Source organism: Myodes glareolus, chromosome 14, assembly GCF_982192425.1.
Source record: "Myodes glareolus chromosome 14, mMyoGla1.1, whole genome shotgun sequence".
Classification (NCBI taxonomy): domain Eukaryota; kingdom Metazoa; phylum Chordata; class Mammalia; order Rodentia; family Cricetidae; genus Myodes; species Myodes glareolus.
Genome location: NC_142039.1, coordinates 14,708,188 through 14,734,752, shown reverse-complemented (window position 1 = coordinate 14,734,752; position 26,565 = coordinate 14,708,188). Strand labels below are relative to the sequence as shown.

Genomic DNA, 26,565 nt, shown 5'->3' with positions numbered 1-26,565 from the left:
TAGAATCCAAACTCATTCTGAATGAGTTCACTCTGTGACATTCTGGAAAAGGCAAAAATAAAGTGATAGAAAATAGATCAAGATGCCAGGTATGGGAGCAGGAGAAGAGCTGGCCAAAAAGGAGCCCAAAGGAATGGTTATTTTCAGTGGTCTCACGATATCCTAACTTTACTAACTGGACTCTCCAAAGGGTGGGTTTTACAACATGCAATCTATATCTCAGACTTAACTCTAAAAACAAGCTGGAAACCCAGTAAGCTATGAAAAGATCTGTGACTGACCGAGAGCCTAAGGTCACAAATGAGTTCTTATGGGGCAGCTAGTGATTGAAAATGGCTCATGACCTGAGTTTATTCCATGTACAAGGAGAGAACTGAGTCTCACCAACTCTAATCAGAGGTCTAAGCACCTCCTGAAAAGGAGACAGGTGTTTAAAAATCTCGATGTTAGTAAGAAAAAGGTCAGTTGGTTTAGTAGAAATATGGACATGAATTTTCCTTGGTAGGAAGAACAAAATGACAAAAGTATAAACAGTCTCTCAATTCACTTAGGGACTAGGGAACTCTAAGTTAGGTCCTTCAGTCCCACGCTACGTCTCACCCAACCAACAGGCTCAGCAATTAAGGCTGGACCAACCTGAGAGCGAACTTTCACCCAGTTCTTCCGGGAGTGAGATTTGGGAAAAACCATTTTTAAGTGATTTGATGTCAGTCAGTAAAGTGAGTAGCACACTCTAGCTGGTCTGGAAATACCACTTCTTAGCATATTTCTCACTAAATTTCTTCCATATTGTACCAGAAGATGTGCTTGAAAAGTTCTAAAAATTAGGGGTGTGGGAGCTCCAAACATTTATAGAATGGATGTGTGAGGCAGAGTTTTACAACATAACACTCTTGTATCAATAAGCTGATGAATTACAAGCCTAGGTAGCTAAAGACGGGCAAATCTCACAGCATTTATGCGAATCAAAAAAAAAAAACCAACAAAACAACCCACAGGAGTGAGTATTAACAAGGTCATAGAATAAGGTTCAAAAGACTATCTCATAGGAGGGGTACAGTCACCATTACTGGGAGTGAGCTCCAGGGACAGATTGACTGTAGTTATGGTTTACCCTTCAGTGTTTGCTAGCAGTGTGTTCACAACCCCCTGACTTGTACATTGAGGGTGTCACCATAGTGAAATAGCTCTGCGTGCAGAGATCCTGGAGGAGTTAGCACCAGCCAAGACCTGTGGAAAGGAAGGCAAGCAGGATCCTGGAGCCCAAGGATAATGTGGTTTAAAATACCAGTAAACGCTTTTAGTTGTTGATCCGAAAAAAAGCAGAATTACAGTAACAAAATCAATGAAAGCCGCCACTACAATCCAATTTCCTTCTCTTCCAAGCAAGGTTTCCCAGGTGGGAGTCATTTAAAGAATTCCCTTGACCTTCTCCCTCCTCGCTCCCCTTCTCAAAGAATAGGATGGATGGACAGACCAGGATGCAGAACGTCAAGTCACTGATGCTCACAAATATGCTGGCAGTTTTCCAAACTCACAATGAGATGGGCGAGGTTAAATGACCGCCACATTAAGCAGCTCTAGTGAAAGTGAGGATTTTCCTTCAGACAATCATACATCTATCTATTTAGTCTCTCCTCATTAGTGGTATTTCTAGTTTGGTTACTAAAGTCTTGGTCTGGACAGTTAAGTGACCTCTTGCTTTGATATCCTTAGACTTAATTATTTTACAAGGTTCGTCTTGCTTGCTGATGATCGAATGCTGAGCAGGAAGGATGAAAACCAGTCGGTTCACTGAGCATGAATGTAGTTTTGTCTAGTCCTTCACTGTAAGTCTTTACATACCAAAGTTAAACTTAATGACGCACCACACTTACCCTCTTATTTCTACTTGAGCGACAGCGGTGATGTTGATTTGCAGGCTCACAAAATTGCTGTCTGGATTGTCCTTGTTGGAGCTAAAACAGCGATGACACGGTTTCAGTACACTTTCTCACAGTCATGAGAAAACCTTCTGTACATCACAAGAGCAAACCACATTTCCAGATTCAGCACTTGGAAAAACCACGGTATTTATTCTACAAAATCATAACCATTTGTCCAGGGAGACGCTAAGAGCTTTGGGGATATAGAAACTAATCAGCTGTCCCTGGGGTGACACCTCGTTTGAAAGTCCAGTGGAGAAGGGAGAAGCAAGTACTTTTTTAGTTAGAATAAACTGAAGGGGCACTGAATGGCATTTGCTTCCCTGCTTCTACTTCAGACAAATTCTTTTGCTTCCCTACACATCATGCTCAATGCCATTCAGATAGGAAATGACAGCTCCGTCAACTGCAGATTTTCCATGATAATAAATGGAGAGCTGGCATAAATAATCCAGAGCATCTTATAACTGAGAAAACTTTTGGGTATGGTTCTACAGTGCGTCACACCATATCCTATTCTGTCGGCAATTTTATCTTCCTTATGCTTTGTTTAACTTAATAATGTTAATATTAAAATAAGTGTTTTATTATATTAATGTAAATACTAATATATAAGATAAGTGATTATAGTCATTTTATCTTCATGAGCTGTCCATGACAAGGAACAAGAGGGATTAGAAGCCTGGCTATGGCATTGAGAGGCATGAGAAAACTGGGCATTGCATAAGCAAGGAGTTCAGAGGACATGGGTGCTTGTGAAATGCTTCAAGAGTCTTACGAGAGCATGAGTTTCATAATTCCTCTTTGAACATGGCAGGAAAATTTAAGTTTGCTGCTTTTCCCTCAAGCAAATATAATTAATTATCAATTATGAAACTGAACTTTGCAAAAAGAATACATGTTAAGCAGTCAGGGTTTAAAAGGAAAATTAACTAGAACCCCCAAGAGGCTCAAGCAATGCCTGGTCCTTGGATGCAGCTGCCACCCACACTTCATGCCCCCTCTGTGCCTTCATCGAAGTCAGAGATGGAGCTACCACTTTGGGTGATGGTTATAACCAGGTTGGTAAGAAGGGAGAGCCTGCCCTGTGGTCCTCATGAGTGCTGCTTGGGTTCAGTGGGCAAGCTCTCTCTGGGAAGATGGCCACAGGGTAGATTTGCATGAGTGTTCTCATGTTCTCCCAGTCATGGCTTGGGAAAGGAATGGATAAAATCCTGCTTCCAATTGGAGAAAACAGGGTTGTTTCCAAAGTGCCTTTGAAAAGACCTTGTTGGTTGTATTTACTGAGGAGACAACTTAAACTGCCAACACTGGTAAAGATTCTACTGGCAGATGTCAGGTTCATTCTCTGATGGGGACTTCCCCCTGCCGAGCTTGTGATGGAGTCTACAGGAACTTCCCCCCTCAATTAAAGCCCTGTCTCCAACCACTAATTTCACTATTACCACATCTGGGGGGAAGGTTTCTTTATCCCTTTTAAAAGAAAGCATTCAAAAATTCAACTACTGAGAATTGTCTTTGAACTTGAATTTAACATGAGGCTGCAGAGGATGTTTTGATTTTTTAATCACATTTATTTATCTATTCACTTATAAATGTGTATGTGAGTGTATGTGTGTGCCACAGCATGAGACTGTAGGTCAGGGAAGAACTGTAGGAATCGGCTCTCTCCTTTAAAACCAAGTAGGTCCAGGGCGATTGAACTTGGCCATCAGGCTTGGCAACAAGTATCTTCATCTGGTGAGCCATCCTCCCTGACCATCTCCTTTGAAATTCAGCGAGAGCAGAGACTGACATAGCTCAGTCCCTGACTGTGCAATGGGTGTTGCTCTTTCAGAGTATGCCAGTGTGGGTCCCTTTTTACCGTGGCAATGCTGGCAAGGTTCCCGGAAAGGAAGGATCTGACTTGCTATATAACTTGTATGCTTCCTTGACATCTCTTCTGGAAGGAAACTTCCCCCACTAATTCCATAACTATATGTCAACAAGCAATCCACCACCACTGGGGACCCTGGGTTATTTATACCATCCTCCTAGTTCCACAGAAGGAATGATGAATTTCCCTTCTGTGACTATAACCCATGTCACATAAAAAGGACATTGTTTTTCTCCTCATTAGTACAATGCCATTTCCTATTAACTTCTGTTTACTAATGTTCCTTCTATATATTCTGGCCTTTGGAATGCCAATGAAGACGTTATAGTGCCATTTAACCATTACTGAGAAAGCAACTTCCAGGACGCTCACGAAGGTGTACATGGAACTGTATCCTGAACTTTAGGGTGGAGAGAAAGTCCCCCATACAGAGACAGGGCTTTGAGAGATCATTTTATGCAATTATTTGGTAACAGGAAATATTTTGAGTGGATTGGTGTATGAAACCAGCCTACCTTCTGACTTTAACTTGTACAAAGGGGCATTAATTGTGGAGCATGGTAATCAATGCATGGAAGAGTGCAGACTGTGTAGCATTTGACCCAATTTAGTTTTTCTTTGAACACATTTAACTTGAATGTAAAGCCACCTCTGTGAATCCTTACATCTTTGGAGTTAGCCAGCAAAGCCTACAGATCAACACCTTCAAATACTTTAGTATTTATTATGAAGATGTCCTCAAACTCTTTTATATCCCAAATACATTGGAAATTTGATCCCTGATGCATAACCCAGCTTTTTCTGCATTTTTATAATTTTCAAAATAGTATTACAATTGTCTTGAGCAGAAGTGGAATATGACCATGACTTGTTTTTAGGAGAAGGTACATACATGCTAAACCATGTTGTCATTTTTGATCCACCATATCCAATCTTTCATCGATGGATTCAATTTTTATAAGCGAAACATCTTTCCACACATGACAAAAGGCCTCACACCTGTAACACAAGGCTTTAGACCCATGAAGAATCAATAATGTCAACAATGATGGGGAGAAACAGAAACCTCAGGTGCTTTTGTCTAAGGTGACATCGGTGCTGACACTTTAAGACTTAAAGACTACATGAAGTCCTAAGATTCACCAGAAAAACACTTATGTTCAAGAAGGTGAGAAGTTGATTGGGCTCATTACAATCAAGAAGCTAATTAAGGTGAGAAAGAGCCTCTGAGCCAGCTAGAAGGCTTCCTTTCCCTGGAAAGCTGCTTCAAAGCTTTGGCTGGGGGCAGGGAGAGGGGGTTGGTAGCACATTTAGATTTAAACAGTTAATTCTTATCCTAAGACTTTTCTCAAACCTTTAGTTGATGTAGGTATTAAGGAAGTATTCTATCACACAGAGCAATTACCATAAAATTTATCATACTCTAATATCCCTTTGTCTTATAAGATATTAAGGTAAATTACATAGTATTTGATAACCAAGTAATAAACAACAACTTTACAGCCATTTGCATGGTTTCAGCAAGGATTTCACATTTTAAGCAGAATATAAATGATAATTGGAAGTACCTATGTGCTTTCTATATTAGTGTTTTTAAAGCTTTTTAAATACTTGACTGCAAGAAAAATTCACTTGGTTGGGTATCTTGTTAGCTCTATATTTCTCAATAAGGAATGATTCATGTACAAGACAATTGTACTGCATTATATATTAGCTATATCATGTTACATCTATTTCATTCCATTTTCTTTTCTTTTAATAAGAAGAGCCTAGAACCATTTAATTGATTCCATTACAATGAACTGAAGTTTGTATCTGAGAAACCCCAGCGTGCATGCTTCATTTCTCTGGAAGTCTTCCTGCTCACGACACATTTCTGGTCATAAAAGAGCAAACAGAATAGACAATGAAAGGACAAGGCTATGGCCAGATCCATAGGACAGGTGGGCAGCTGTGTGCACAACCACAGGTTACTAGAGAAGGACCTGGTCCCTACACAGTGTTAGGTCATGGAGACCTGCCACAGAATGCCACTCACACCATCCAGAGTCGGAGTCCTTCCTGCACATTTGGGAGATGACAAGATTTCACTTGGAAGATCTATTTTCTTTTCCCAGATTGTTCCCAGGAATGAGCTGCCTGCCTGCTGAGTGCAGAGTGAGGTTATTTTTCCTCTCTATAGTTTTTCACAGAACAGTCCGATACAGTACAAGAGTCCTGTGCCCAGAAGGAGGAAACGCGGAGGTGAATCAGCAGAGGCGGGGAGCTGTTCAAGACACAATCTGACTACTTTGCATCCTGGCCTTCATCTCTTTTGAAATGCAAAATAATCCCCAAAAAGGTGGAATAATTAAGAACAATAAAGAAGAATGGGGTGGTGAGAGTCTAGACTCTAATTCTAGGAGAATTTTTAATGTGCAGGTACTTGCAACAGGGCGCATAGTCACCATGCATCTCTTCCTTCATGGGTGCTGTCAACAGAGTAAGCATTTAAAAGTCTAACCTTCTGATTTGGAGATCGAAGTGAATGCTCGTATTTGTTTTCTCAAGACGAGGAACAGCAAATCGGAGGCCCAGAGAAAACTAAAAGCAAAACACAACACACATGGGACACAAAGGTGTTTGCAGGAGGACCCCTATGCACAGTGTGACAATCCCACCTTAGCCACTCCGCCACCCTAATCCTACACCATCACAGCCTTTCATCTCCCACTCTGGATGACTGGGAGGTAAGAGGAAATCTGCTAGGAAACCACAGGGCCTAGGAGACTCAGTTCAGTATGCACTTTGGCTCTCTACTTGGCCTTGTTGCCCGTCTTCTGCTACCGCTCTGATGTAGAACTTCTCACAACACAATATAGAAGATTTAGGGAACTGCGATGCTTCTGTTTGGGGGATGCGGTGTAGCTGTAGGGATCACAGCTGTGATTGCCAAAGCAATAATGCAGGTGGCAATTCTAATGTAATGATGCTCAACCAAGAATGACGGTTACAGAGTTCTGTGTGCCATGTATATTAGCTATGGTCTGGGAAGCCCACACAAGCAAAATTATTATATGTTTAAGAAGAGTGGGGGTGTACTGTAAGGAATATTCCAGGAGAACATGTAGGTCGGGGTTGTGAGGATTCCTTTGTCCTCCTTTATTTTCCAAATTGTGAAAAGTGCTCATGAAAATAGGTTTGTAAATGGAGAACAGGGAGCCCATGGGAAATCTGGACAAGGAAGTGAAAATGGAAGCTAACGCATATATGTAACATCCTCTGTATACACCATGGTGCTACATGGTCATCCAAGCAATGTTCTCTGCCCTGCTTGCCTTATCTCAGGGACACTTATGTTGACATCCTCCAATGCAATAGCTATCTGCGGATTAGAGCAACAAAGGCAGAGCTGGAATTTCAATCCTTTTAAGGCAGATTCCAGAAACAGCCCTTAGAGCTATTGCATTGTGCAAATGAAACTAGCAACAGAAAACAATATTATTTAATCAACAGCAATGACCTGTGATAATTTATCATAACTCTTCTTCCCCATGGTCCTTACAGTAATGATGCATTAGTATCATTTTGTGCATATATGTTTGTGTGCATATTTACATGTATGTACATGTATATATGGAAGCCAGAGACTGGCTTTGGGCCTCTTTCTATAGCGCCCTACCTCATCACCTCATTTCTATTTACTGTTTTAGTTTGACAGATCTCTCACTGAACCTGGAGCCCCCAAGATCTTTTTGTGTTACCTCCTAGAACTTGGTTTCAGGCTTGTTCCAGGGCACCTGGCTGGGGAGATCACACAAGTCTTGATTATAAAACGTGTGCAGTGTTTTAATGGCCCAGTGAAAAACTGCTTTACAATTTTTTTTTTTTTATTTTTCGAGACAGGGTTTCTCTGTAGCTTTTGGTGCCTGTCCTGGAACTAGCTCTTATAGACCAGGCTGGCCTCGAACTCACAGAGATCTGCCTGCCTCTGTATCTCGAGTGCTGGGGTTAAAGGCGTGCACCACCACTGCCTGGCTCTGCTTTACAATTTCAAGTGTATCCATTTTTGTTGGACCTCTGCATATGCTCTTCTCTCTTCTTCAGGAGACTTTTATCTTTACTTTGTCTTGCATTTTCCACTTCAAGAGTTTCTGAAAACTCAGGCTTTGTAACTTAGGGTAAGAGAGGTAATGAATGGGATGCTCTCATGGCCTAAGACAGGTAAGCTTTCCTTTCTTAGCCTCTGTCTCTACTATTAATCTCTTCTTGCACAGCCTATGATGTTGCTAATATTAAGTGCCCTGTTTCATAGGAATACAGTGTTTCCATATTATCTTATCAGGTGTTTGCTAAGTAGCATGCTTATGGTGGTTACACCAAGAAGAATGTGATAAAAAGATGTTGAAAGAATAGGAGTGGGAGTGTGTCCTTGTGCACACGTGCAGCCATTGTGTTGTGGGATTCCCCTCTGTATGCTGTGAATACCACTGGTTAATAAAGAACTGTCTTGGCCTGTGATAGGGCAAAAAGAGTGGAGCTAGGCGGGGAAAACTAAATTGAATGCTGGGAGAAAGGGGGCAGAGTCAGAGAGAAGCCATGGAGCACTGTCGGAGACAGATGTGCTGAAACTTTGTTGGTAAGCCATGACCTCATGGTGGTGCACGGATGAATGAAAATGGGTTAAATTATTATGCAAAAGTTATCCAATAAGAAGCTAGAGCTAATTGGCCAAGCAGTGATTTAAGTAATATAGTTTCTGTCTGATTATTTCAGGGCTGAGCAGCTGAAAACCAACAAGTGGCCTCTCTCCCTACAACAATATAGAGTGAAGACAGACAAGACCTGTCAATTTCCTATTGGTAAGCATCACCAGCAGAGGCTGGAAAGATGATGACTCAGCAGTTAAGAGACCTTGCTGCTTATTCTCTTCTGCCCCCTGCGAACCATCCTTCAAATGTGGCATATACCCATAAGCATAAATAAAATAAAAATTTAAATAGTCATAGATTAAAATGTGTGTGACAAAATATTAGCTAAAATATTTTGGTCAATCTGTCTTGCATTTTTTTCTTTGGAGAAATTTTCAAGTTATGAACCTTATTAGCACATAAAAACTATTTTATAGCATCATGGCATCTACATGCTTACATGTACATGTTTATTACATGTCAACAACTTTTCTCTTTAAAAAATCAGAAGTCAGAATTGATATTACTGAGTGAACAGGTGTAAATTAATAGTAGAAGTCATTTGAAAATTTTTCTTTTAAATTTTGAGCCTGGGATAAATATTCCCAGCTATTTATTTATTGAATCGTTTTAAATAGTAGGACTGATCTTCCACCTGCAGTTCGCTTCACTCATGGGCAGAGAGTGCTTTGTAAAATGCAGCATGAAGAGTGAGGGAATCAACATTTTTATTCCAAACCAGGATGCAATAAAATTCGGTGTGTTTGAGGTCATTAAAGGGCAAGATAAGAAACCTATTAGCTTTCTTCTACTAGGGACCTGGAGATAAATGAATCCAAACAATTTACTTCCGCCTGCTCCAGATTATTTGCTGGTAAAATGGATTGATAGCCTCTCACATAAACACTCCCACGGTGCAGGCCACACTGCCATTTCCACCCCTTTTCCGTTGTGGCACTGGTGGCAGCGTTGAGTTCAATTTTACTCACAGTTATTGGCGCTCTGAGATCATCTGCCGTCTAGATTTAACACTCTCGGTATTGAACGGGAATGAGTGACCCTATCTGAATGCTGGTGTCAATACCCTCATGTCAAACTAGGTTCTTCTTGTCTTTCAGGTAAATAAATATTACATCGAGCGGTGAGATTTATTTCCTTCAAACTAACAAAACAAAGGTTAGTTTCTAACTAAAAGGACTATAATGGGAAAATGCCTCATTCTGTCTTTCTTATCTTCTTTTTAACATCCATCTGTTGTTCATTAGTTTCCATTCAAGTATTTTGCACAGCGTTGTAGACCAGATAGAACTTGGGCTTTGTGGTCAGGCCTAGTTGGAATTCTGGTTCTGCCTTTCATCACCAGTGTGACTTCAGGTAATGTGTTTAACTTTTCCAGGCCAGAGTGTCCTTGTCTATTAAACAGGTGAGACTCGGGGTAACACTGATGTAGTTATTCTCTAGTGATGGTCTTGGGACACAGAGGGCATTTGGTACATGAGAACTAACAGTCATCTGTTACAGGGATTTCACTGGCTTGAAAATATTTAAGTTAATGAATGAATTAATTTTTTTATAGAAGAAGTAAGTTTACATGATTTCAGCTAGCCACATTTTTAAAATACCCAAGATCAGTGCAATAAAATAGTGTAAAGGAGTAAAACTATGATCTATTGTACATGCTTCTGGAGTATACATTGGGAAGAGGTATTATTTCAGAAAAGGTTACTGACGCTCAGTTCAGGTTGTGAAACATTGGGATAAAAGATCGATTTGCCAGAAGACACATCAGCACCTTTGAAAGGCAATCGGGACTCTCCCCAGGGATGCATAGGATAGGCAACAGGACCCGAAAGCCCCCTTGAGAGGATGGCCAAGCGGCATGGATGTCTCGAGCCCACCAGGGAGGTATTCCCACGCAAACCGATGCTATTGTAAACTTTAACGGAGTTCTATTCAAACAGGACATTCTGCTGATAACAGAAACACCTAAGTAAGGATTAAACAGAGGATTATGCACATTCTCTTTATTGTGATTTAGTTGTGTGACCTTTTCAGAATCTCAGAATTTGTTCTATGGCTTCAAAATTGCTGCTGTTATATTTATTATGAGGCGTTGTTGTTGAGTAGTTAGGCTGAGTTGAGCAAGTTATCCCAAGTCAATGACTACTCTTCTCCCACAAGATCATTACTCGGCTTATTTTCCTTTTGCTGATATGATCTTTGTATTATTTTTCAAATATATTTTATTTAAAATTGATTGGTGTGTGTGTGTGTGTGTGTGTGTGTGTGTGTGTTTGTGTTAGTGTGACGTGTACAGGAGTTCATAGAGGCCAGAAGAGAATGTTGGGCCCTCTGGAACTACAGTTATATTGTGGGGATGCTGGAAACAGAACTCTAATGCCCTGGAAGACAAAACACTCTTACTGCCAAGCTGCTTCTTTACCCCTATTTTCAAACATAGACCTAACAAAGATCATTTACAAACCAAGTGTGGCTATTTCTAACATGAAAATACTATAATATTCACATGGGAGGCATATTGGAAAAGAGTTCTCTTTGCTTTGCTAATGTAGTTTAAAAATTATCCCTTCTCCCCCATTAGACAAGGCTGGCCTTGAATTCACTGTAGCTTGGGGATGGGTTTGACTTTCTGGTTCTCTTTCTGCCAGCTCTTGAGTGCTCGAACCCAGGACTCTGTGCGTGCTACGCAGGCATTCTACCAAGTAAGCTACATTCTTAGCCCTCCTAAATAGCTTATTTTAAAGCTTTTTAACTTAATATTGTAGTTTTAAAATAAAATCTATATTAGAATTAAAAGAAAATAATCAAAGGCAAAAATCTGAGGTGCACGTGTGCTCACGGACTTTCTGGGACTCCCAGATGTAATGTGTAAAGTCTACAGGAAAAGTGTGTGAAAGCATAGATCTGCCTGTGGCTTTGACCCACCATTATCACTCCATGTAGGTTAACACGCTAAATCCCTGTCTGCTGGTAATTTCCTGGGCAATCTGTTTTAGCTGCTGTTTGCTGGGTGCTAATTGGGGGAGTTTCCCACTAGTCCTCTGTAAAATTCAATCAGTCAGAGATCAGGAAGGGCTGCTGGTGTTCTCTTACGTTCGTGCCAGCCACCATTGGGTTCCCGAGGTCACACACCACCATCCTGGTCACATTTTCCATCTTGTATTCACAGCTCAGTGGCCTCAGTCCCTACAACAGGAAAAGAACACCGTTATGGAGTTCAGGGGCAGAATGGGTTACATCCTGTTGCAAGCGATGTGGGAGGCCTCAGAGCTCCCCCTTGATTTCAAACACCTGTGTGGGTCACGCTGCACCAAGTTAAACCGATCCGATACCATCGACTCAAGAGCAAAATCCGGAGGAAAAAGAACAAGTTAAACTTTAGGAGAAGTTGTGAAAACACATGTTTTGCTGAGGAATAAGAGGCTCAGGCAGTACTTATGTGGACATTTTGTACTTTCACTATCTTAATGTTAAACTCAGAACAGTAAGATCGAAAAGTGATCAAACATGAACAAAGAGATTTATTCCTGACGTTCCTATCACAAAAGCAAAGCGAGGAGGATGCACACAGTTGCTGTGTCTCTACGGCCATTTGTAGAGGAAGTGCCTTGAACCCAGCTTCTGACACATCACAGAGGAACTCTTTGTTAGATCTTGTGTGTCAGATCCTTCAAATATTTAGGATGTAATAGAAAATTAACTTTTTAGGTGAGCATACAAAGGAATGAGTATTTTCTTTCTTTTTTTAGAAAAAGTATTTGTGTTATTAGTGTGTGTGTGTGTGTGTGTGTGTGTGCGCGCGCGCGCGCGTGTGCAAGCACACATATGTTTGGGTGACTTTGAAGGCCAGAAGAGGGTGTTGGATTCCTGGGTTTGGAGTTACAGGCATGACACTGTTGTATTTTCTCTCAGCTCTCACGGAGGCATTTTCATACCTATGTGCTATAAACACATCGCTTTCTATAGCCCCCACCTGTATTGTACCCCCCACGTCCTCTGGTGAATGTTCACGGTTTGTGTTTAACTGGTTCTTCCTCTCTATGCCCCTTTCTCTAGAACCCGATCCTGATCAGAATTTCTGAATACTGCAGCTGGAGGAGGTTCCTGTTTTCGCCTGAATAAGTCTCCATTTGCCTGAAGAGAACCGGGTGCAGAGACCTTTCTTTGCAGCCTCTGCCCCTCCCAAGCACCCATGTCTTCATGGCTGGGCGGAAATCCACCCTTCACTTTCCACCCCAACTCCTTATCCGTCTTTCCAAACCTGATGGTGTCTCTGACAACGTCTTACGTTTCTCTATCATTTTATCCTAAGTCATTCTATGCCATCAAATTGTGGCCTGTCCCCTTCATCCCCATAGATAATATATGAATGGCTTTCACAGTGGAGCACCCTTTGGGAAACATCCGGGAAGTCAGCAGATGAGGTTTCTACTGTGACAATCCCTTCCTTCCTCATCTGGTACTGCTGCTGGGATGTTATATAAGGAAATGATACGAGGTTTTCAAGGAAAGGTTTTAGAAATGGTTTCCTGTTCCTTTCTTCCTTGGGACACTGCCCTCTCCCCAACTCTCACCCAAACTAAGAAAAACCAAACCAAAAAACCAACCAACCAAACAAACAAAAAACCCTCTAGTCTCTACATGAGGAACTCTATAGTCAACACTTTGAGACTGTAAGCATTAGGACGGAAAGACTTCCGGGAGCTGTCCCTGTCTCAGTGTCCGAGCAGAGTTTGCACACAGCAGCTGAACCGGATAGAAGCAGTTCACACATCGTCCCTTAAAGAGGCAACTACAAGGAGGTGCCTAGTCTAACATCACCCAGGTAAACATGCAGAGTCTGATCAGTGGGAAAGAGCCCAGTGGCTACTACTTGGCTGAACTCGCTTTAACGCAAGGTTACAGATGCTGTGCAGAGAGCATGGTAGCTGTCTCACACAACTTTCCAAAGCTGGCAGTCTCTTTACTCAAAGGTAGGTTTATTGGGTATTCATCTTTACAACTCGCAATTTAGAGTAACAATACAGAGATGCTTCATGCTGAGATTATCAATCATGGAAGCAAAACAAAATTAAAAAGTTTTCGAAAGTATCCATGTTTCCTGGCTATAACTCAGGGATTTAGTTTTTATAGTTAAAATGTTTGACTTGCTTGAAGGTGGAAGATCACATGTACTTTTTAAAGAACTATTTTTAAATTAAAAGTATTGAATTTATTTTATGTGTTATGAGTATCTTGCCTACATGTATGTATCCTGCATGCCTGACACCCAAAGAGACCAGAAGCAGGCACTGGATCCCCTAGGACTGGAGTTACGGATTCAAGTTAACATGTGGGTGTTAGGAACCAAACCCATTCCTTAGCAGCAAGTGCTCTTCACTGCTCGGCCATCTTGCCAGTTCCCACAGGTACACTTCCCCAGGCTTCCTACAAATAGTTCTTTGCCATCAGTTGAAACATTTTCCCTCCCACGTCCCCTCCACCCCCTTTCTTTTTCTTTTCTTTTTTTCTTTTAGTCTTTATTCTCTCTCTCTCTCTCTCTCTCTCTCTCTCTCTCTCTCTCTCTCTCTCATGAAAAAAGAAACTGTTTTTTTTTTTTCTAGACATTGCTGGATTGTTTTTCTCACTGGTTCCAGGGACATTTTTGTTCTAATCCATTTCTGGCTCATAGAGCATTCTTCACTCCCTTATTCAGTCACTGAAAATATTTATCTTGGGGCTGCTACTTTACCAGGTAAACAAGACCCCACGTCCTTATTGAATCTCTGTTCATGGCAACAATTCTATCAGGTGAATTATAGCAAGCAATGGAGACGCAATTACAGAAGGATTCACTTTTTTTTTCGTTTGTTTGGTTTTTTTAGTTAGAAAGCGAATAGAATTTAAGGAAGGTATGCATTCGTGTTTAAATAATCAGAGAGGACATCCCGGAGGAGGTAACATCTAACTAAGCTAACAAGGAAAGGGCTTATTGATAGTTCAAAACAGGAGAGATTTGACTGGTTCTGCAATACAACTGCCAAGTAACTTGAGCACGCTGCACAAGTCTGCTTATGTACGAACTCTAGAACAAATTTGATTCTTCTCTATAAGGTTGGCATCAGGATCAGGCAAATTCAATGCTTGCAAGAGTTCAGAGCAGTACCCAGACCACAACTGTGTAGTGCATGTTGATAGTATTCATTATTAGCTGCCTGAAGTTATTAGTAGATTTTAATTATTATGAAGACCTGAAAGATAAATAAAAAGAGGTTACTGAAGAGGTTGAAGTTATAGAACTAGTGTGTCAGTGCACATTAGAGGGATGAACCAAACAGAAATTCACAAGAGCTAGAATTTAGGTCATGGGGATGAATGAAGCATCAACTACTAGGGAGGCTGAAGGCCCAAGGAGAAGGAAGAGCATGGAAGAAAAAAAGAAATATATAAATAAAGAAGAGAAATAAAAAAGAGAAATAAAGAAGGAAAGAAAGGGGGAGAAAAGAGGAGGGAAGTATGGAGGGTGGGAGAGGGAGGGAGAGAAAATGGAAGAAAGAAAGAGAGAGAGAAAAGAGGAAGGAAGAAGAGAGGGAATGAAAATAAGAAAAGGAAAGAGAAAAAGTTGGATACAAAAATTCTCTATTTACATATCTAGTCTCAAGGATTCTTGTTTTTGTTGAATTATTTTCTCAATTTAAAAAAAATTGAACCAAACAAGCAATCAAGTATCTTTGACACTTAAAAGCATTATGCATTTCTATTCAAGAAAGTGATTTAAAAGTGCATACACTCATCAAATTGTGTGGTGAGACTTTTCCTGTCAATTACACCTCACTAGAACTATTTAAAACATGTGTTCAAATCCATCCTCACTGGCAGGCAGGACAGTTAGAGGGAAAGTCTCTCTGCTCTTCCCAAGACTATCTGCAGTTGTCATGGCATTTTTCCTCCTCCACTGCAACCGTCAGCATCCCTTGGTATTCTAATTTCTCCAAGGAATGATCGAAAATGCTCCCATTTTCTCCTTTCTCTAGTGATGGTGCTTTTATGCGTGTTTCTCTGTTATTTCAGCAAATAATAGACAGGTGGTGAGTGCAGCTCTCACCCAACACATCACGGTGTTCAGTGGCCATTTTGAATTGAAAATGCCATCTCATGATCAAACCTCTGCAGGCAAAGAGAACAAAAGAGAAGGAAAGGCGGAAGAGACAGCTCGGGGGCTAAGAGCACTAACTTCTCTTACAGAAGACCTGGGTTCAGATCCCACCAGCCCCACTAAGCAGCTCATAGCCACTTGTAACTCCACCTCCAGATGATCTGACCTCCTCTTCTGGCCCCCACACACGTATCTACATTCACACACACACACACACACACACACATACACACACACACACTAAAAATAAGTCTTTTAAAAAGAGAGAGGAAAAAGCATGTCGCCTGCAAATACTTATATATAAACAAATGCAAACATTTAACTTAAGTGTGTTTTTTTTTTAAACATTTCTGGGTTCCCCTCAAATTTTTGTTTTTATTCCCTACACATCATCCCAGAGATCCCTAACTTTGCTTTTTTAAAGCCTCTGTTTTAGAATGTTCTTTTACCAGATCATCCGCACAGTTTGTTGTTCATTTTGCTGCAATGGAAAACACCAGCGAGCCCTTATCACTGTATCTTTGGCTATAAACATTGTAACACACATCATCTATAGTCTCAACTGGGAACTGATGTTTCTTTCTTTTTTCCTTTCTTTCTTTTTTCCTTCCTTCCTTTCTTCCTTCCTTCCTTTCTTTTCTCTTTTCCCCTTCCTTCCTTCCTTCCTTCCTTCCTTCTTCCTTCCTTCCTTTCTCTTTCTTCTTCTTCTTCTTCTTCTTCTTCTTCTTCTTCTTCTTCTTCTTCTTCTTCTTCTTCTTCTTCTTCTTCTTCTTCTTCTTCTTCTTCTACTTCTTCTTCTTCTTCTTCTCACTCTCTTTCTCTCTCTCTTTCTCTCTCTCTCCCCCCCCCGTTTCTTTTGACAGTGTCTCCCTATATGTAGAGTACAGGCTGCCCTTGAACTTGTGATCCTTCTTTCTCTCCCTCCCAAGTGTTAGATTATAAGGATACACACCCGCACCAGGCATTTTTCTGTAACTTTTTAAATGCTCTTACAGTGACACCACATCAGACAGATCACTTTCCATGACATTGCTCAACCATTAGACTATGAAATTCCCTTAGAGAATGTGGTCTTGAAAAAGTGGTGGACACATAATAAATTTTAGTTAGATAAATCCAACAGCAAGCATTTATAGAGTGCATGCTATTCCTATTCCTATGAAAGAATGTGAAACTTAGCCTCTGCCCCTAATTGCATGTCTTGAACAGTTCTGAAACAGAGGACCTGCCAATCTATCAGACATTTATAACCATGTGTTTGGTTTGTTTGCTTGCATATTTGTTTTGGTCTTTTTTAGTTAGTTTGATATGTAGCTCATGTAGGTCGTCAACTCATGGATTCATTTGCCCCAGCCTGCTAGGATTAGATGTGTGCCCCCACTGATCTATTTAGAATGTTTTCCCAGACAAAGCAATTAAGAATACTACAGGTTCCCAGAACACACTGAATGAGAAGAGCCGTGTTCTGGTAAAGATCCAGAAGGCCATAAATAGCAATTGTACCTTTTCAATAAAGAGTGACATTGAGGACTGGCACACCAGGAAGAAACAGGCTCTTCTCTGGTCGCAGGCCCAAAAATGTGGACTAAGAAGAAAGACAAACGAACTCGTTTCCTTGGCAGTTTCTGTTCAGCCTGTTATCAGTACTCAGCAGGACTGGTTGGCTCTTCTTCCATCACCAGTAATAAAAACCAGGCCTCCTGTGATCTGCTTGGAACTTAAAGGGACTCAAACCAGGCTCACAAAGTCAGTGAGGAGAGGGGGTCAGCCTGGGAAATGAGTCATCTGCCTCTTTGGCTGGTCTTTTCTCTGCCTCGCTTCAGCTCCTGGTCTTTGGCTGATTCATCTTCATACTGTGGCAAAGAGAGACTCTAATACTTCATAGCCCATCTTCTCCCGGGCTCATGGCTAGTAAGAGCTGACAAAGAAAGGCGCCATTCTGATCTCTTCTGAGATGAAAGATTAAGCCTTGTTGATCAGACTTAGTGTATATGTGGATTCAAGCCTTACCTTGCTGTTGCGCTCAATCCCAACATAATCTGCTTCCTCAGGGATCATAACGAAGAGTTCAGCTTCATAGGCTCCTTCTCCTTCATTTCTTGCATTTATTGTGAGCATAAGGTGATTTTCATCCCCGATAATTATCTGATGCTTATCTCTAAAAAAAAAAAAAAAGAAACCACACAGTTTAAAAAGAGTGATTATGCAGTTCAATATCACATGCTTCATGAATCTAGTTTAGAAGTTTAAATACTGTGTGCCTGTAATCTAAACACTCAGGAGACTGGGGTGGAAGAATTGGAATTTGAGGCCATCCTAAACTATTGAGCTACATAGCAACAGTGTGTCTTCAAACAAACAAACAAACAGAGAAAAAAATAATGATTTAGGAGGATAAAAAGAAAATGTCAAATGCAAGGCTAGGACTGAGAAAGAAGGTACCTGGTCAAGAAAGGCTGGTAGGAAGATTTAAGGGAACAGTTTCTGAGTGGGGAGGGTGGGACAATGTTCAATGACGTGCAAGCAACTATTTAACAACTTGTTCTAAAAAAATAAAACCGATACATATCATTTGTGGATTCCAGTGTTGTGTCCTCCCACTGTGACCAGTTTGAAGCTATCAACACACTGTTCAGTCGGCTAACAAAACTCCTGCAAACTTAACATTTGACTCCAGAGCCAGAATGAAGAGCTCCCAACTCCTCCATATCATTCAGAACACACATTAGGGAGAGAGCGAGCTGTAGGGAAAGAAAGAGGGCGTGTTTAGAGACAGTAATAGAGCGAGGACACACAGCAACACGGAGGAGAAGAGGGAAAAAGAGGCAGGCGAAACAGGATCTCAAATGACTGATAGAGGGTTCTAAGGTATTTTAAGAAGCTTTGCTTACTTTGAACTCCAAATGAAATCAATATTTAGAAATGCCTCTTCCACTCCCCCCACCCACCAAAGCCATTGCTTTTGACACTGAGTAAATTATGAACGTTGGGACAAGTCCCCTTGAGAGATTACCAAGCGGATTCCAAACACTAGCAGTGCGGGAGTTTCTGGGAGAGAGGTGTCCAGCCCACTTTTCCACCCAGGGGTGTCTCAGCCCTACTCCAATTTCTTTCCAGAACCCAACAGGGCAATTACCAGCTCTGGAGTCAGGCCTTGCCATTACTTGCAGCTGTGAAGCCCTTTGATTCTCGTTTGACTCTCTGACACTTTCTGCTCGACTCCCTGGTGTGTCTTTTAAGTCCTCCCCCAAGTAAATTAAAATTAATTTTGTTTTGACAGTTTTTAAGGAGGCCTTTGAGTCATGGGGTGCTACAAAAACAAGTTTGGTTAAGGTGTGGACTGAACTGGCTTGTCTGAACCCTTTCTCACTTGACGGAGGTAGGTAAACATAACCTGAGCCACACCGCACATGGGTTTACTTTCAACAAGAACGCTTTTGCCCCCGACTCTTGCTGAAAGATGAAATGGCCCAGGCAAGATCTCAGGGTGTGTCACTTGACACCAGTGACAGAGGACTGACCAGATCAGAGGCAAATCCAAAAGTGTGGCCACTCTCAAGAATTCCATGCTTCACTCCCCTACCCCCAGTTCTTGGGAGAGTATACTTTCCCCAACGCAGCTTTAAGTAAACACCCACAGACCACCAGGTGTGATGCACACGTTTATTTATTTAAACTTACGGTCTAGCTGACAGCTTCAAGTCGGGGATGCATAGATTGTCTTCTCCACAGTCCACCAGGATGTGAGCCTGTGTTGAGCAAGTGAGGCATCAGGAAAAGCTGAGAACACTCAAATCAGATCATTTCCCTCGAATATGCTAAGGGATTCTATCAGCTAAACCAGAGCTTTGGTTCCACTGTGCAGAGGCTTCCCAACTCCACCTGCTGTGACGTTAAGCGATCTCTGGATAGAGGCATATTTCCTTGCCCGTTTCCAGTTTGCTCTGAAATGTCTGTAGAGGATGCTAACTGTGCTGTTCTTAGGATTACTGCCTGTCTTTGCTTCCATCGCTACTACATCTGAACAAAGCAACTTTGGTTGCATAAAGGGAATGGCTTCCAAATAACAATGAGGAAACACGCTCGGAGCAGGTCTCTACTGCTGTGTATCTCTGTGCACAGATGGGAATGAGGGGGCACGGGAACAACCCTTTCCAGAGAATGGGAGGAAAAACGCCTTCAAGGACTTACCTGCTCAGTAACTACATTGTCCCTGTAGTGGTTCAAAATGGGTTTCACTTCCAGGCCATCTGTAAAGGTGGAATCATCCAAACTGTAGTTCAGGCTAATGTTGATTGGAGATAATTTATCTCGGAATTCAGTTTCATCCTAGGAAAAAGAATCACCAACTCAAGCCCATGAAATGACTACAGGATATTAGTCTATGACAAACAGGCAACACTGGACTCCCATCAGCATTAGTGAAAGACAATGTTCACCGCAACAGGCTGAACTGGGTGCTAATATATGTGGTCTGCAATAAACAAGATTTCATCACAGTTAGTGATGAAATCACCTACAGCCAAGGAATCTCCTAGAGCAATAGTTCTCAATCGGTGGGTCACAACACCTTTAGGGAGTTGAATGAGCCTTTAGCAGGGGTCGTATATCAGATAACCTACATATTAGATATTTACAATACGATTCATAACAGTAGCAAAATTATACTTATAAAGTAGCAACAAAAATAACTTTTGGTTGGGGATCATCACAGCATGAGGAACTGTGTGTAAGGGTCACAACATTAGGAAGGTTGAGAACCCCTACACTGGAGGAAATCATTAGGTACCACGGACCCCAACACCTGAGTCTGCATCAGTCACATCACCAGTAAAATACGCACCACAGGTGCCAGAGTACACCATGCATCAGGATGTTTTGGTGAAGTTGCCAGAAGCTTCTCTTGGGTTCAGAAGAAGAAAACATTTTACTTCTTGTTCCTTTTTATTATTATTATTTCTTTTAAGTTGTTTCAGTGAACTTAGTAACAAATACCTTCAGCACTTTTGAAGATGTCTTGGATAAAGGAACAGAAGTCCTCCCGGGGTGAGGAGAGGGCAGCCAGTGCTAAGCTCTGAGCAAGCAGCCAGCATCCCAGCTGAGCTAGTCAAGGCTGCACTAAGGTGGGGGAAGGGGCTCATGGCCTGGATTTGCACTCTTAAGTGCAGCTGTGGCTCTTTGGTCCTCACTAGGATTCCCTGATGGGAAGAGAAGAAACGGACTAGTGACCACCGTCTAACAACTGCCAGCATGGCAGTGGATAATTGAGTTCCAGATATTTTGAATTTTAAATTTCATCAGAATTTGTAAAACACAATTACAAATTATTTTTAATGAAAGTTTGGTTGTCTTAATGTTTCCCCAAGTCAGCTCTAAGTACATCTTGATAAAATCTAACAGGACATACTCACATAGGATTAAAAAAAAAATCAAATAAATTGTGTTGAACTTTCATGTACGGGGGAGGGAAGGCAGTTAAAAATGAAAGTCACCTGAGTTAAATGTTATTATTAAGATTTTGTCAAAAACAAAAAAGGAGCCTTAGAAATGAATAGCAACAAATCATTGGGTTAGTTGAAGTCAGGGTCAGCAAGAAGCATTCAACCTCAAACTAGAGTTTCCTCCCAGGAAAATGAGACTAGACAGACGGGATGTCTGTGGCAAGTGTGATGGTTAACTAGATAGAAATGGTTGGAATCTGGATTCCAATGTGAGAAGCCCAGGAAAAGATTTCTAGAAAACTTACTCGGAGGTAAACGCTGAAATCCTGGCAGTGGAGGGATCTCTGCTGCCTTATCACGAAGGGGAACGTGAGGTGGGGCTGGTGGTTATGGAGGAAGAGCGTCCGCTTGATGGCTCCTTTTTGCTTCAGGAAATCCAGCTGCACCTCAGCCACCAGAGCTAAAGAATGGAGAGAGGATAACAAAGTCACAGGAGGGACAGCACTGGACAAATACAGTGCTGTCAGGGGTGGGGACTCATTCAGGGAAACCTTTTCTTTTCATAGTTGGATCAAATAACACAAAAGTTGAAGAAGTATTAAAAAAAAATGCTGCTGTGTATATAACTGTTTTGGGACTTTGCATGCATGGGCGGTATATGTGTGTGCACATATTTATGTGTTTATATGTGCACGTTTGTTTATATGTGAGTATGTGTGCGTGTGGAAGTCAGAGGTTGACGCTGGGTGTCTTACTTGATTTCTCCCACCCACTTATTTTTTGAGGCAGGGTCTCTCACTGAACTCGGAGTTCACCAGTTTGTCTAGACTGCTGATCAGGGAGGTCTAGGCAGTGCCTGTCTCTACTTCTCCAGACTCGGATTACAGAGGCATCTGCCATATTTGCCCTTTATATATTACTGGTTCATATTTAGGTCCTCATGCTTACACAGGAGCGCTTTACAGCCAAGCTTTCTCTCTAGCCCATATTTTGTAACTTAAATTATATACATATACATATATATAACATATCACTTTTCCAAAATTATGTTTTTAGTTGCTAATGCCCATGATTAAAATAGTATTAATTTAAATGTGCAACAGAAATTTGAATTTTAATGAGGGGTCCATTAGTTTTTTATTGTCTGGGCAGAGAAATATGTCATGTTTTCTTCGCATAGATACCGTAGAAATGAAAATATGCTCACCTATTGTATCTGAAATGCTCTGGCCTGTTATAGATGCACAGACTCTTAGAGAGAAGCTGTGGGAAAACAGTAGTCAGTGATTGCTGGTTAGTAAAGTTCTGATTCTGAGATAGGAATCTTCCTTGCCCTCCATCCAGATAAAAGGAACACAACATTTCCTTCTATATGTTTAATTATATACACATACGTATGTGCATGTACACACACACATTAATACACACACACTCCCATAGCTTGACACAATACTAATACAATTGGCACAGGTAGCTTTTCTTGAAAATAGTGATAGAGATTTAATCAATTGATTAATACCCCAGTTTCTTTATGCAATGAGTACATATGAAGATTTTCCTTGGAACATGGGAAAGCTGGGGAACACAGTGGGGAAAAGCTATGGAAAAGTATGGAGAATAGCAAAAACATGGCTCCACTCGAGGGACCTGAAGAGTTTCAGTGTGGTTAGAGCTCCCAGGAAGATGAGGTTGGCTGGTTTGGTTGATGGGTGGTGAATAGGGCTTTGGAGTCATGGTACGACTTGTGAATTTAATCCTAAGCATGGACAAGCATGCTGGTTTTAATGCCAGTCAGTCACACTGCTGGGAGGAGCCTGGAACTTGGAAGGTGGAAGGAGAGATGAGGTGGGAGAGAGAGAGAGCTAAAGCAGCTACTCAAGCCAAGGGTGCGCAGTGATATGGGTATAAAGGCAGTGCCAGCTGAGTTGAAGACACTCATTTTGCCTTCAGTGTGCACTATCTGCCATCCAAGAACTCATGGGTGATTGTGTTTGCCCCATGACCTGAACACGCCCTGGTCTGTGGCCACAGACTGAATGACAAATCTCTACTTGTTTTTGTCTGACTTTACCAAATATTCTCACCTCCCTCCTGAAATAGTCTAACAGCCAGCACTGTAGCCAGGGACTGTGCGCATTGCTAAGAAAGCACAGACGCGAGAGAATAGATTTAGTGGCAGTCTTAAAGATTTTACTGATAAAATTCTAGTATGATTGGAGCATTTCTATGGAATTCAAAGGAAGTAAATACTCTCCACCTCCAATCATGCTTTAATTAGATGTCAGCTTCCTGTGTCAAACGTAACAAAAATGTGTCACATCTGGGATTCATCTGTCTCCATGACCTCAGTCAATGTCTCCCTTCAGGGTAAGCAATTCGCCACACACCATTAGCCAAAAGCTTCCTGAGATGTCTGTGCTATTCCAAGTGTTTATACCACTTCCCCAGAGAAATCACAAACTGCAGCCCCCTTCTCCTTGAGTTAGAATTATTCATGGAAGGTGGGTAGGAAATTACATCTTTAAATTTTCTGGCATGGATTTTTCTTCATGCCCAGCTTTTCCGTAAGTTCTTGGTATGTGCCGCCATCATCCACTAACCTATGTTTTATTCACCGTTCCTGAGCATAGACAAAGCCTCGGCAAAATAAATCCACATTTATGGTGAAATTATCAATATACAAAATTAAAATGAATTTACATGCAGTAATTGCTTTACCCAACATGAAGCAATAGAACTTTCACAAAGTAAGTTTCGGCTGTGAAAATGGATGTCGAGTCTTTGGCAAGAAGGAATTTGATAAATGATGTCAGCTGAAGTCTTTATCTTAGTTTATAAATTATGTCAGAGTATATTTATATTTCTTTCTTAGTTTTCCCTTTCTGTTGCTTCAATATCGTTAACAATTGGATGACTTTAATTTTTTCATTCAAATTTAATATAACTGCTACAGCCTGCTGAATTATTGATGATAGCATTTCAACTTGAACCCACCAGGCTAAAGAAGACTCTAGTAAAAATATCTTTTCAATGTGGTAGTTTTTCTATAGTTCTACTCTAAACTAAAAAGAACATTTCAAAATTCTACAGAAGTGGATGACAATATCCATTCTAAGTACAGAAAAATATTTGTTATCTATATCTATAGATATTTATTGAGGAACCAGGTCTATTCTCAAGTCAATACATAATTATGAATTGTGTCAGGCAAAACTGTGAAATATGACTGAATTTGAAATATAACTTTAAGCTATGATTTATGTTCAGATTCAGCAAAACCCATTAGTCTCAGCATTTTTGACTGAAAAAAAACAAAACAAAGCCAAACAAAAACGACATGAAATCAACTGAGTGCTTTCATTGTGACTCTAATCAAAACTTTTGGCAGACAGGCTGCTCTACACAGAAGGCAGAACAGACACCGCATGACCCTCACACTATTTGCTACCCATGCACCGGTGGACAACGACTTCACGGCATAACTCTGCTCGTGGCTGTGTATGATGAGAAATGAGTTAAATGTGAAATCTGATTTCAAAGTACAAAGCCAGATGGAGGAGATGCTCATGGTTCAGTGCTTGCTGCACGATCCCCGGGACCTGGATTTGGATCTCCAGCATCCAGATGCCCCTCCCCCACCAGACCCAATGGCAGTCATCCAGGGCTGGGTTTGAGGGTGGGAAAGAGTACAGAGGCGGGGGACTCTAGGGCAGGGGTTCTAACCTGTGGGTCAAGACTCCCTTGGGGATTGAATGACCCTTTCACATAGCTCTCATATCAGATATCCTGCATATTAGATATTTACATTATGATTCACAGCAGTAACAACGTTATAGTTATAAAGAAACAATGAAAATAGTTTTATAATTTTATGATTGGGATCATCACCACATGAGGAACTGTATTAAAGGGTCTCAGCATCAGGAAGGGTGAGGAGCACTGCTCTAGGGTTTATGGCCAGTCAGGGTAGCCTAATTGATGAGACCAAGGTTCAATGACAGACCCTGTCTCAAAACCAAGATGGAGACTTTTTAAGGAAGATACCTGCTATCAGCCCGTAGCCTCCACACACCTGTGGGCACACACCCACACGCATGTGCACACACACACATATACCACATAAACATTTCACACATGTACAAAATAACAATGAACGTACAAAGCGAACAATCACTATTTCTAATTATCTCTGTATTATTGTCCACAGATGCACTTGGTGTGTATTTGTTGGGGAGGGCGCATACCGTGGAGCTTATGTGGAGATCAGAGGACAATTGTGTAGGATCGGTTTTGCTTCCACCTTTGCTCAGGTTTGGGGGATTGAACTCGGGTCCCAAGGCTTGTGTGGCAAGGGCCTTTACCAGTTGAGCCATCTCTTTGGCCCAACTATTACTATTCAACTCTACTTTAAGGATGAAAAGTATATGGTTTTACATGATGTCATTCATATCTGAAAAACCTCTTTTATTCAGATTGGAGAAGTAGATAGTTTGTTTTATGTTTATAAAACAGAAAAAAAATCAGTTTTTCTCACTAGTAACCAATTAACTTAATATTTATTATATTGAATTTCACTTCTTTTTTTTCCTAACTGAGCAATGCCAACAGCAGCTATTTTATACAACCAGACAGCTGACTGAATAACACAAAAATCCACATGGAAGGAAGTGACAAATGATTTGTGACTGGAATTTGCAGAAGGGTTTATCTGCAGTACAAGTTCATGCCAAATCCGGCCAGTGTTAGAGCAAAGATGCTTTTCAAGCACTCTGGATGAACTGCACGAACCATTCTATGTGAGTCAGCTGTTTGCTTCCTGTCTTCTGTCTGGTTGGTTGGTGGGGGTTCTGAGGATAGAACCCAGGGTACTCTACCACTGAGAAATACCCTCAATCCCCAACTTTGTCTTTCAATATTCTGAACTACACAAAAACTTTTACACTTGAAAATTAAGTATCAGCCAGGTGATTGTGGCACACACCTTTAATCCCAGCACTCAGGGAAGCAGAGGCAGGCGAATCTCTGTGAGTTCAAGGCCAGCCTGGTCGACAGAGTAAGTTCCAGGACAGCCAAAGATACACAGAGAAACCCTGTCTCAGAAAAAAATTAAGTATCTTCAGAAAAGGATACATAGAATTAAGCAACAGTTGTTATAATTTGTCCACAGAACAAATTACAATTTATCCTAGTAACATGATTCCAATCAACAAGGAAATGACTGCCAAAAGGAGAGGGATTAGCAGAGGGAGGGGTTATTCGCCATTGGTGACAGCCTGGATGACAGTAGCTTTTCCTCAGCAGTGTGAGCACCCGTGGATTTCCAGGGCCCTAGCGGATGACACCATTCATGCCCATGCACTTATCAGCAGCACTAATTGGGCTTGGTGGGCTAAATAAATAACTTTTAAAGAAGTATATTAAGTTGTGAGGGAGGTGTGATGAGAGTTCTGGGGGCACTGGGGACGGAGTGAGGGGTGGATACAATCAAGATACATTC

The 26,565-nt window shown here is 41.2% G+C and overlaps 1 protein-coding gene across 1 annotated transcript in view; it reads right to left on the bottom strand.

Moving 5' to 3' along the window:
• Itga8 (integrin subunit alpha 8) overlaps positions 1 to 26,565 on the bottom strand; it is a 172,498-nt gene that overhangs the window by 53,539 nt on the left and 92,394 nt on the right. The window contains exons 16-23 of the mRNA XM_087896358.1: positions 22,276 to 22,331; positions 21,374 to 21,528; positions 19,819 to 19,956; positions 19,309 to 19,376; positions 17,638 to 17,785; positions 11,586 to 11,678; positions 6,305 to 6,384; positions 1,878 to 1,958 (exon numbers count right to left, since the gene is read on the bottom strand). Coding sequence (XP_087752484.1) covers positions 1,878 to 1,958; positions 6,305 to 6,384; positions 11,586 to 11,678; positions 17,638 to 17,785; positions 19,309 to 19,376; positions 19,819 to 19,956; positions 21,374 to 21,528; positions 22,276 to 22,331 — 819 coding nt within the window. The remainder of the gene's footprint in view (positions 1 to 1,877; positions 1,959 to 6,304; positions 6,385 to 11,585; positions 11,679 to 17,637; positions 17,786 to 19,308; positions 19,377 to 19,818; positions 19,957 to 21,373; positions 21,529 to 22,275; positions 22,332 to 26,565) is intronic.